The sequence below is a fragment of the Sphaerodactylus townsendi genome, linkage group LG10, assembly GCF_021028975.2.
Source record: "Sphaerodactylus townsendi isolate TG3544 linkage group LG10, MPM_Stown_v2.3, whole genome shotgun sequence".
Classification (NCBI taxonomy): Eukaryota; Metazoa; Chordata; class Lepidosauria; order Squamata; family Sphaerodactylidae; genus Sphaerodactylus; species Sphaerodactylus townsendi.
In genome coordinates, this window is record NC_059434.1 from 10,296,468 (window position 1) to 10,309,168 (window position 12,701).

The window sequence follows — 12,701 nt, forward strand, 5'->3', positions numbered from 1 at the left end:
TGCCGCCAAAGCAATATTTTTAAAAAATCTACACTGTCATGCCCCTAGAGACACCCTCGCTATTTTCCTTATTTAAGCCTCAGTTGTACCCTTAGTTAGAATGGGTTTAGTTGCCTTTTGTACATATTCTATGGGAGGGAACCTTAATTAGACCCTGTCCCTTTAAGAAGCCCTCTATAGGCAAGAGCACAGGGACGTAGGTATAGATTTTTATGGGGGGGTTGGGGGGTCACACCCCCACCCTCCCCTAGGGCATGGCCACACCTCCCCAAGCCCCGCCTCTGGCCTAGCGCTTATAAAAGCAGCTCTCCAAGGCCGGGATAGCAGACTCCCCTGCCCTGCCCTGCCCTGCCCCTCCCCTCTGAGTTTTGTGCCCCCCCCCCAGGCAGCTGCTGTGATGCTGGAATCCACCCCCAAACAGCATCATTTTCAATGGTGTTTAAACGAGAGAGCCCAAATTCTCCTTTTAAATCCATCTTAAAGGGAGAATCTGGGGTCCCTAGTTAAACAACATTGAAAGTGATGCTGTTTGGGGGTGGATTATCTCCCACCCTGAAACAGCATCACTTTCAATGTGGCGTAGTGGTTAAGAGCAGGTGCATTCTAATCCACAAACAGAGGGGCGGAGCTTCGGACATGAATGCGTGAGTTCAAACCCGAGGAAACCCCCCCCCCTCCCTTACCTACGTCCATGCAAGAGCAGTTCCTGTTTTACAGTCTGTTTAGTTCAGGTGTCTGGGGAAAGCTGGAGACAGCAATATCTCAGAGGTTTAAGCTGTTACAGATCCATGGTATTTGAGCAATCAAGTTTCAACAAAATTTCAAGGAAACAGAGTCCCAGTAGAGGACATCGGGAGATCTCAGAAGCAGTACGAGCAGCACGAACTTCCTTAGACGCAGTTAAGGAAAAGTTGGTGTCTGCAAGTTCTTCAGACCATCTCCAATCATTTCCAGCATCGCAAGTATTCTTTATTTAGGTCGACTTCACGGGAGGAGTCGGAGTCCTAAACTTTAAGCATTGTTAAACCATTTTTAACTGTTACTTATTTGTCTGTGGTTCTTACACTCTGCTCTGGCCAAGTGCAAGGCACCTGATTTCAGTTTGCTTGAGGAACAGAATATGCACAGCCAATCAAATATCCAATGGTCAATGGGAAGACTTGCTGGGCAAAAGCCCCACTAGCACCACCCATTTTTAAAAACTAGATGGGCACTAAGAAAGGTGTTGGTAGGTGCAATAGCACCAATGGACATCATGCTGAGGACTCCTGCTGTATCCTAACTCCAGTGGTACCAGAAGACCTGAAGATTACTGGTGGTCTCCCATCCAAGTACTAACCAGGACCAACTGTGCTTAGCTTGTGAGATTTGACGATGTCGAGCTAGTCCGGATGCTCCTGGCCAAGGCAAGAACTCCTACCGAAATGTTTAAAGGAAAATCCAGCTGAGGACTTGAATCATTGATGCTGCTCCTCTCAAGGTGCAGGTTGAGCAAGGAGACCTTACTGTGGCCACACTGTTCAATTTAGGAGGAGGAGGAGTTTGGATTTATATCCCCCCTTTCTCTCCTGCAGGAAACTCAAAGGGACTTACAATCTCCTTGCCCTTCCCCCCCTCACAACAAACACCCTGTGAGGTAGGTGGGGCTGAGAGAGCTCCGAAAAGCTGTGACTAGCCCAAGGTCACCCAGCTGGCGTATGTGGGAGTGTACAGGCTAATCTGAATTGCTCAGATAAGCCTCCACAGCTCAGACGGCAGAGCTGGGAATCAAACCCAGTTCCTCCAGATTAGATACACAAGCTCTTAACCTCCTACGCCACTGCTGCTCCTTAACTTAGCTGGGAACCTCCCACTGTTTGAATCCAGAGAATGAATTTTGAAGTTATGTAGTAAATACATCTGCAGAGAACCAAAGGGGTAAAGGAGTAAATGTCAAAGTATGGAACAAATAAATCCCGGTTCCCTAAACCCAACTAAATGACAGGATCTAAACATAAAGTTCAACAATTAATTCCTAAATACACACGGGCAGATGTTCGTCTCAAGCTTTCATCTCACAACCTTTCAATGGCATCACCTCATCTGCTCCAAAAATGTTAAGCGTCCCCCCCCCCAAAAAAAAACCCACAATGGTTGCTCCTTTTTCCATTTCTAACCAATTCCTCTGCTGGTAAAAATTGTCAGGATATCCTCATTGTTTTCTGGGGTCCATTCTGAACATATAACCAGCCAACCAACCACAGAGGAATGAATGCAGGTTTCCAGATGCAGTCTAACCAAACTATTGATTGATTGATTGATTGATTGATTGATTGATTGATTGATTGATTGATTGATTGATTGATTGATTGATTGAATTTAATATACCACCCTATCCCCGAAGGGCTCAGGGCGGTGTACAAATAAAACATCATCTAAAAACATAAATATGGTTTAAAACAACAGTCAGATCCTAGAGCAGCGTCCCACGAAACCCTTACGAAGCCCTCCTAGAGAAGAACTAGATTCAAAGATGCTCCTCTCCCTGAAGGGGCAAACTTAGTAATCAGCAGAAGGCAAATGTAAAATAAATCCTATACAGCTGTGATTTTTTTCACAGGGTATCCGTTCACTATACGCCTCCCCATAGGTTACAAAAAAACAATACAAATTCAATAACTGAACAGGCCTTTGGGCTATCTTGGCTGTGGAAGATAGACGGACTTTTGGATAAGTAAAAGGGATGAGTGGCCACAACACATAGTGTACAATTACACCTGTGAAAGCATTTTCATAGTACCAGAATGTTATAACCAAAAGAAAGCCAAAAAATGGAAGCAAGAATGTGAATTTTGCATTCTTCAAGATGGGCCATTCGTCACATTGGAGATAGCACCTTCTCTTGGGCCCTTTCTGCACGGCACGGGGACAGCAGGTTGCAGGTGGGATAAAGGAACCGGCTGTCCCTCTTGCCCCGTTCGCATGCCTCCATGCAGGCAGCGACCAGAGCCCGTGGAGGCAATGCAGGCTGCTGTTGTGCCGTCGCATGGAGGTGCAGCTTTAAAAAAACCCCACTCACCTCCCAGGCTGTGTAGCCACAAGGGAGGACAGGGATGGCTCCCACAGCCATGCTGATGTCTTGTGCTGCCGCGAGACGTCCCTACAACCCTATGTGGCTACACAGCCACGAGGAGTTGGGGACTTTAAAAACCAGGAAGCGCGGCCAGGTAAAGTGCTTCCCAGGGCAGCCATTTGCTCGCAAGTGCCTGCCAAACTCATTAAAATGAAAGAATATGATAAGATACGCATGAAATATATGAATTCTATTTTCTTGCAATGTTCTCAGCGGCAAGAGTGTTACAAGATACCCAACCTCCTGAACAGCTCTGATGTGCTCTTTTTGCGAGACTGTTGCAAATTTTATACTGGAAATTAGTAATTTTAACTGTGTTTTTTAATCTTGTTTTACTTTGAAAATTTGTCCTGTTTTGTATGCCAATAAAGGCTTGTTGTTGTTATTGTTGAATAACGCAATTCTCAAATAACCCATTTTGGTGGGGGGGAATGCGGGGCAGTCTCCTGTTAGGGATGGGAGATATGTGAATTCCCCCCCCCCCGAAATGGGTGTTTTACTGGTATTATCCTGAGCGAATTGGCCTATGCAGAAAGGGCTTCGATACAGAGAGGGTCAAGTTGCCAAGATACCAAGAGAAGAGGCTATCCATCTTCCCAGACTAACAACTCTCAACTTTATCCAACTCATCCAAATGCTACAACAACATCCACCTGCCACAGCAAAGCTCTCTCGAGAAAATCTAAGAAAAAACAAGATATAAGGGTATTCTTGGGAAGTGAAACTTTAAAATCTCCTGAGCAGCATGGTTCTGAAAACCAGGTGGCCTAATTCCTTTCCTCTGGTTCCTCAGATCCAAACTACACATTGTGGTCAGGGATCTCCAGGGATTTTGAGCACATGCCACTCGGAAACACGGCACAAGGTTTTCCAAAATGGGTGGGAACCGAAGGGCCTGACAGCTCTACGGAGAGTCGGAGGCACGTCAGCCATAATGATCAGGACTCCCTGGGAGTCAATCAGCTCACAAGGAAAGCGTCTCTCAGCCAAACTGAATGAGGTTGTTTAAAAATAGCCGGGAAGCATTAAACTCTGTTACACGGGTCTCAGCGGACAGCTTTGGTTTTAGGCTGTTCGATCAGATCTCCAACTGTTCCCTTCATTGTTCCTGGTTCTAATTCATTAATATCGTGCCCGGCAGACAATATGCAAGAAGACGTTGCAAGCCGGCGGAGATCCCCTCCCGCCCCCCCCCCCTTTCAAAACAAAATAGTTCTACTTTGCTTTTTTGGGAGGTGGTTGCTATTTGGGTGCTGTGTGGTTTCCGGGCTGTATGGCCGTGTTCTAGCAGCATTCTGACGTTTCACCTGCATCTGTGGCTGGCACCTTCAGAGGATCATCTGACCCTCTGAAGATGCCAGCCACAGATGCAGGCTTAAACGTCAGGGAGAGACGTTAAGCTAGAACACGGCCATACAGCCCGGAAACCACACAGCACCCAAGCGATTCCTCAGCCGTGAAAGCCTTCTCGACAATACAGTGGTTACGCTGTTGTTTTGCGCACGGTACTCTGTTCCCTTGTCAGGTTTTTTACTTCCACTGACATTATCTCTAACAGCACAAGATAAATGTATGATCCAAGAAAAGGAGGTCATATATGGAAGCGGCTAGCTCTGTTTTGTTTTTTTGGGGGGGGGAGGTCCAGTCAGACAGAAGACGGCTCAGTGGGCTTGCCAGCCAATCTTTATGGCAACCTACAGTCAGCAGAAGGTAACATTGCTCTCCCCCCACCCTTATGTTCTGGCATGTTCTTTAAAACTGAGTCTTCCACTTAAAATCCCGGCTAACATCACTTTGCAGGAAGGAAGGCCAGAAGGCACAGTGTCTCTCTCTCTTTCTCTCTGTGCCTCGGGTGAGAAGGGATTTCACATTTCATACATCATTTACTTCAGGCAACCATAGTTTTTCCAGGAGGGCCTCCTGTCCCGTTCGGCAGCAGTACGCTGACAGCACGCAAACTGCGGGGCCATGAATTCAGCTCAGCTGCATATCCCAAGGGTGGCATAAGCCGCCAGGTAAATCTCCTAGAGAAGCTCTTCATTGCTCAAATGCTTCGAAATAGTTACGAATGCTTCAGAATAAACGCTGAGCAAGACCTCATGCAGTACTTTTGACAGGAATACTTTGCACAAGTAGCAATTTGACGGAACCATCTGAAAGTACTTTGAGGGGGCACCTTCACGCACCTGCCCTCCCCTCCCCAGCTACCCAGCACAGAGCTGAACAGTTAAGGATCAAAAAAATAACCTCTTGAGTAGACACTCATTCATGCATGCACGTGCGCAGTGGCAAGCCTATAAAATAGTCTGTAAGGTTAGTACAAGACAAACCAGGTAATTTGCAAACCCGAGAACATTTCATATCTTGTTCTGCAAGCCAGGTTTTCGCACCAAGTCTGGAAGTAAGACATTTTAAGTATCACTGATGTTAGGACAATTTCATACATTACAGAGACTAATTCAGATCTGTCATTCACTACAGAAACTGTAGCCAATCACAACTCTCCAGTAAATATACCAATATACACCTTTACCTTCAATCACATTTTCAGGTCATACGCTCAAAACACAACCACCTGAAACATGACATGTGTGAAGTGGCTCTTTTAAAAGCCCAATATTTATTTATTTAATGTAATTTAATGTTATGTAATAAAAGTCGGAGGAGGACCTTTATATATACAGGACTACAATTCTATCAGTCCTGCCAGCCAATTAGCCATGCTGGTAGGCTGATGGGAATTTTCAGAACTATAACATCGGGAGTGCCAAAGGTTCGCCATCACTGTTAAATAGCTTATTCATTTAATTTAAGGTAGGCATGTATTTAGAATACTGACATGCCTGCCATTCTCCCAAGCGTCTTAGGACCCAATCAGATAATAACAGCATACGAACAATATAAAAACAATGAAATAAAAACAACAACAGATATAAAAATACTTTACAAACCAATCTATAAATATCTTATATCACCACCATCAAGACAGTTGTGCTTGGCCTAGTCTCCAGCTATTCCAAAACCCATCACTGTTTTCCTTCCGGAAAAGTTCAACAAGTTTATCTCCCGAATATGTTTTTAATAATGGTTTTCTACAAATTTTCTTTCACAACTGTGTCACTGCATCAGAAGAAATGACCCCCAAAACTGACCACTGCATGAGGTCCCACACAATTAGGGGTTATATGGGCATCCCTGCACACGTCCCTATATAACAAATAGAGTCAAGTAGCAAAAGTGTAGATGCACAAAGAGGAAAACAAGAGTTGCACGTGTGGAACCGAGTAGCCTTTAGCTGCAAGGATCAGTAAGAATCCACACATTTGCTCCCATCTGAGCTCCCCGATCCTCAGACAAGGGTCATACATGAGCTCTCTTCAGTGGTGTACCACTAATTTGTACCACAATCCAGTTTGCAACTGGATTGAAAGTGGATTGAAAGTGCATTATTCTGCATGTGCGAAAGGGGCCAGGGTTTCTCTCTCTGGAGTCTGGGTACATACACTCCACAGTCCACAGACAGTACCAGCGCACACCGTTTTGGTCATGTGGGGGGGGCACCAGGCACCCACTGTAGTGCCCCGCCAGGTGGCCACCACAGCACCCCACCCCCCATGCAGGCCGGCTTCTGCCCTCCCCAGGCCCTAGGGAGAGCAGGAGCCAGCCTGCAGGGAGGCGAGGAAGTGGTCATGACCCCCAGACGCCTTTTAGGCCCGGTACACCACTGGTCCTCTTCACTAGGACATACCTCACTCTCACATTCCAGTTTTGGGGGTGAGTTTGCTTGGGCTCCCTGGACCTAACATGCTTTCCCCGTAGTCACAGATCTGCTGTGGGGTGAAATATTTTTAAAGGCTCCAGGAGCCTGGTTCAGCTCAGAACGGTGAGCTGCGTTTCCACAATGTTTACTCCAAGCCAAGACAGCCCCTGAAGGAAGTTTTTTGCTGGACTGCGGAGAATTCCAAGCACACACAGCTCCAGATTGACACACATAATTTTCTGCTGGGGCCATTTCAGCTCAGGAAAAGATTGTGTGAACAAAGTCAGGAGCATTTCCTTCCTTCCTACTGCTGTTCAAAGCTCAGCTGGGCACCTGGGAATTTTGAAAATGCCTTCCTCTGCAGCTGCTGTTTGGTTTCAGGGAAAATATGTAGGCTCCAGGGATCCCAACCAAAATTATCGAGAAACGTAATGCCTAGTTTAGCCCTAAGTCAGTGACACCAAACTAGACCCTGGTGCAAACAGGGACTGCAAGGTCCACACCAGAGATAAGCAGTGTGGTCATTTTCCTAGCATGTATCTCTGCATCTCAAGTTCAACCAGAGTATATTGTTTATTATTGTGATAGAATGTTGTGTTGTACACCACCCAGAGCAGTGGTGGGATTCAGCAGGTTTGCACCACTTCGGCAGAACCGGTTGTTAAAATGGTGCTTGTATACAACCAGTTGTTAAATTATTTGAATCCCATCACCAAAACCAGTTGTTAAATGATTTGAATCCCACCACTGACCCAGAGCCCCTTGAGGATGGGGCGGTATAGAAAACTAACTAACTAACTAACTAACTAACTAACTAACTAACTAACTAACTAACTAACTAACTAACTAACTAACTCATTCATTCATTCATTCATTCATTCATTCATTCATTCATTAGATAAATATTCCTGGAAGCAAGCTTAAGATTAATTAATTAATAGATAAATATTCCTGGAAGCAATTTTAAGATTAGAGAACATGAAAGGTTGCCATTTCTTTAAAGTCCCATTTTGAAGACTTGCAACCGCACCTAGCAAGACGGTTGGCTGAAGTTTGCCATCCACCAGAATGAGTTTTAAAGACTGGGGCCTCTTCCGCACATGCAGAATAATGCACTTTCAATCCATTTTCACAATTGTTTGCAAGTGGATTTTGTTATTCCGCACAGTAAAATCCAGTTGCAAACTGGATTGAAAGTGGATTGAAAGTGCATTATTCCGCATGGGCGAAAGGAGCCAGAGTTTGCTGTCTCTGGAGTCTGGGTACAAACACTCCACAGTCCACAGACAGTATCAGCTTATGCGTTCTAGAATTATAAATGCAATCTAATTATTTAAACCAAGCACCACTTCACCACCTAAAGCTCGAGTTTTAATTGAACTGCATTCAGAAATACTTCAAAATCGAAAGGTATTGGCACTTACCTGTGCGTTGTTGAAAAGAATACTGCATTCCTTCATTGGCAGATCGGCACTGCAAGCAAGCTGCAAAACAGAATAAGAGAAGTATATCAGTAATGTGGGGTGCCTAAAACATAGATATGACAAGCATTAGAGAATGTAAGTCCCGGAGCCATTTTTTCAGAAGACACATAATCTAGGGATCCAGCACATGGTTTCCATGCAGAGATCCCTCCCGAGCAGAGGTGGGATCCAGCAGGTTCTCACAGGTTCCCGAGAGTAGGTTACTAATTATTTGTGTGTGCCGAGAGGGGGTTACCACTGGTGATTTTTAAGCCACGCGATTTTTGGCTCGAAGTTAATACCCTCCTTCCCAGCAGTAGCGCCAAGAGAACTTGAAGCAGTCTAGCAGGAGGTGCACCGGCGCATGCGGGCAGCCTGCTGCCCGCGGTATCTGCTTCCGCCTAAGGATCATGCAGCAGCTGTGTCCTTGCCACAGCCCCGCCCAGGAATGCCCCGGCCCTGGAATGCCCGGCCCTGCCCCCATTGTGCCCCGCCCAGCCCCATTGGCGCTACGCCACAGTTTGAATCCCACCACCATGGGAACCTGTTACTAAAATTTTTGGATCCCACCACTGCTCCCGAGTCCTTAAATTAAAATAATCTTGGCTAGCAAGATTAGAAAGTACTTCTCTTTGCCTGAGACCTTGCTAGGTGGAGTAGAAAGTACTCAGCTAAGATATCTAACTAGGGTTGTCAATTTCTGGGTAGTATTATTACAGTATTACAATTGATTTCCAAATCACCAAGATCAGTTCATCTGGAGAAAAGGGCAGCTTTGGAGGGTAGATTCTGTAGCGTTCTACCTGCCAAGGTGCCCAAACCTGATGCTCCCCAAGTTCCACTCCCGAAATCTGCGTGTATTTCCAGCCCAGAAATTGGCTACCCGAGATCGAACTCAACATCAGGCAGATTCATATGCTCAGTTATTTTGAACTTCACTGAAAGCAGTGACACTTACAAACAGGCTGTCATTTCCGGATTTCAACCTTAGGTTTGAGATCACGGAAAGGTAAAGTAAGCACAGAATGTAGAACAATTGAAGGAATTTGAACCAGGGTCAAAAGTTCAAAGAACAGGCCCTAAGGCAGTGATAGCAAACCTTTTCGAGACCAAGTGCCCGAACTGCAACCCAAAACCCACTTATTTATCGCAAAGTGCCAACACTTGAATACTGAGGTTTTAGTTTAGAAAAAACGGTTATTCCCAGCCCAAACTCCTATGACACCTAGATGTTCATTATGGATTCTGAAATACCTGGACATGCCTGGTCTGAAATTGGCCATGCTGGCAGGGGCTGATGGGAATTGTAGTCCATGAACATCTGGAGTGCCATAGGTTGGCCACCCCTGTCCTATACCTTTAACCTTGAGGGAATTTCATGTACAATGCAATAATAAATTATTTAATAAATACAGAAGTTCTACAGAAGACTATTATTTAATTTATTTCCCCCTTACAGAAATACACGTTTTAAATCTAATATTTAATATCAACTTTTTTGGCCAATGCAAAGAGTATGAGACCATTACGGCCTTGTCATTTCTAGTATCATCAACAACTAGGCCTCTGAGAATTTGCATTATAGAATTTAGTGATAAGTGTGATAGCCTCCTACAATTTCAGAAGAACTTAAGGCTTTGCTCTTATAAACCTTCTCCTCTTCTTTGGCAGAATTCTATGGCGGAGTATTAAAATCTTTATTTTTGATGGCTACTGAATAAGGGCTTTCCTATTGTGAGGTAAGCTTTATTTTTCTAACGGAGACACTGAGACTCTTGAGGTAGGATTTAAAAAGAACAACAGTAGTGTTTTATTATTTTTTTCCTCAGAATGATGCGAACCCTTAAGCAATTACAGGTGTCAAGAACGAGTTACGAAATGACGTTACCGGCTGGACAGAGGTTAATATTTTCTTATTCACAGGTCACAGTGTCGGAAAGCTTTATTTATAAGTTATCTCAGTTGCTCACAAACAACTTCAAGTGAGCTAAATGATACCTTTTCGGTCAGGAAATATTCAGGAATTTCCCACTGAGACAATTAATTTCAGTTAGACCAACAACAACTTGATAAACAGTTTACAGCCAGCCTTCTTCTTTCGGAAGGACAGACTTTAACCATATTAGACCCACTTACACGCCAGGTCCTAATCTCTCCCGTCAGCTGTACCCTGACGTCAGACACACTTTATAATTCTTCTGGTCTCCTCAAGAGTCAAACGCCAAATTAGCACATCTGCCTCTCCCTCCCAGAGACAGTCTTAAACTCAAATCAACTGAGGGATTCCAACAGGATTAGTTATTTGACAGCTAAGAGCTGAAGCTACAACCCATCACAGTATCTCTATTAGCTTACAATTAAAATATCCCTACCTTATGTCCCAGTAGTAGCTAGGCATGAATCTTAGGGAAGTTCTGAGCATTTCGCTGAAAATTCTAGATTATTATTCAGTACTGAAGCTATTGTACTTTGGTCACGTTATGAGAAGTCAAGAATCATTAGAAAAGGCAATAACCCTGGGAAAAGTTGAAGGCTGTACTGGCCATGCTGACAGGGGCTGATGGGAATTGTAGTTCATGAACATCTGGAGAGGCGCAGGTTGCAGACCCCTACTCTAGTTCAACTATCGAATCCCTACCCTACATTTGTTCTCTTTATTACAGTTACATTTATCTAAGCCAGTTAGAACCTCGCGTTTCTCTCAGGAATGTTCCAGGAACTCAGCTTCCTAATGTTCTCACCAGCATGGCCAATTGGCCATGCTGACAGAGGCTGATGGGAATTGTAGTTCCTGAACATCTGGAGAGCCGCAGGTTCCCTGCCCCTGATCTAAGCATAGAAGCGCAGCAAAATCAGACCTTAAAAGATATTAATTTTTTTAAAAATGGGGAAAATGTTACTAGTTAAAGTGCCAATGATAAAAGCCATTTTTAAAAAAGGAATTCAAAAAATTGTAGCAGAAGAAGAGTTTTGGTTTCTACCTTACCTTTCTCTCCTGTAAGGAGTCTCAAAGCAGCTTACAAGCTCCTCTCCCTTCCTCTCCCCACAACAGACACCCTGTGAGGTAGGTGGGGCTGAGAGAGTTCCGAGAGAGCTGGGACTAGCCCAAGGTCACCCAGCAGGCTTCATGGGTAGGACCAGGGAAATAAATCCAATTCACCAGATTAGAGTCCACCACTAATGTTGGAGGTGTGGGGAATCAAACCTAATTCTCCAGATTACAATCCGCCTCTCTTAACAATTACACCACACTGGCTCTCCTCATGTTCTTCCCCAGATAATCTGCCACCTAGTCGGATATGATGATGGATGGTAAACTGACCAATAAATCAGAGTTAGGAGAGTGAAAAAAAAAGGAATCTGGGGTTTAATAAGTGCAGCAAGCTGCTGACAGCTAAATCCAACTAGCTGCTAAGTGGACATTGATATACTAGATTCCACCACCTGTAACAAGCTGACTCAATTACCTCCACGGTTCTTCTTCCCTAGGAAGTGCAGCAGTGGCGTAGGAGGTTAAGAGCAGGTGCATTCTAATCTGGAGGAACTGGGTTTGATTCCCCGCTCTGCCACCTGAGCTGTGGAGGCTCATCTGGGGAATTCAGACTAGCCTGTGCACTCCCACACCCACCAGCTGGGTGACCTTGGGCTAGTCACAGTTCTTCTGAACTCTCTCAGCCCCACCCACCTCACAGGGAGGGAGCAAGGGCAAGGGAGCAAGGGCAAGGAGATTGTGAGGGAGCAAGGGCAAGGAGATTGTAAGACAGGGAGAAAGCAACCAGAGGCTGCAGGTATTAAGATGGCAAGGACTCAGGCCCCTTCCGCACATGCAGAATAATGCACTTTCAATCCACTTCCACAATAGTTTGCAAGTGGATTTTGCTATTCCGCACAGTCAAATCCAGCTGCAAAGTGTACTGAAAGTGGATTGAAAGTGGATTATTCTGCATGTGCGGAAGGGGCCTCTATGCATGCATAGTTGCGGAGTGGAAGACCTGGACTGAACTGGACAAGCTCCAAATCTGCATCTACAGCCAAGTTGTGTAGGCCAAGAATGGCCACAACCTCTGGTGGCCCCAGACCAGAATAAGAACATAAGAACAAGCCTGCTGGATCAGACCAGAGTCCATCTAGTCCAGCTCTCTGCTACTCGCAGTGGCCCACCAGGTGCCTTTGGGAGCTCACACGCAGGATGTGAAAGCAATGGCCTTCTGCGGCTGTTGCTCCCGAGCACCTGGACTGTTAAGGCATTTGCAATCTCAGATCAAAGAGGATCAAGATTGGTAGCCATAGATCGACTTCTCCTCCATAAATCTGTCCAAGCCCCTTTTAAAGCTATCCAGGTGAGTGGCCATCACCCCCTCCTGTG

General features: G+C 45.2%; 1 protein-coding gene across 1 annotated transcript in view; it reads right to left on the reverse strand.

Moving 5' to 3' along the window:
- Window positions 1-12,701, reverse strand: part of PPARGC1A (PPARG coactivator 1 alpha) — an 854,414-nt gene that overhangs the window by 535,320 nt on the left and 306,393 nt on the right. The window contains exon 2 of the mRNA XM_048509097.1: window positions 8,297-8,356. Within this exon, the coding sequence (XP_048365054.1) occupies window positions 8,297-8,332 (36 nt within the window). The 5' untranslated portion in view covers window positions 8,333-8,356. The remainder of the gene's footprint in view (window positions 1-8,296; window positions 8,357-12,701) is intronic.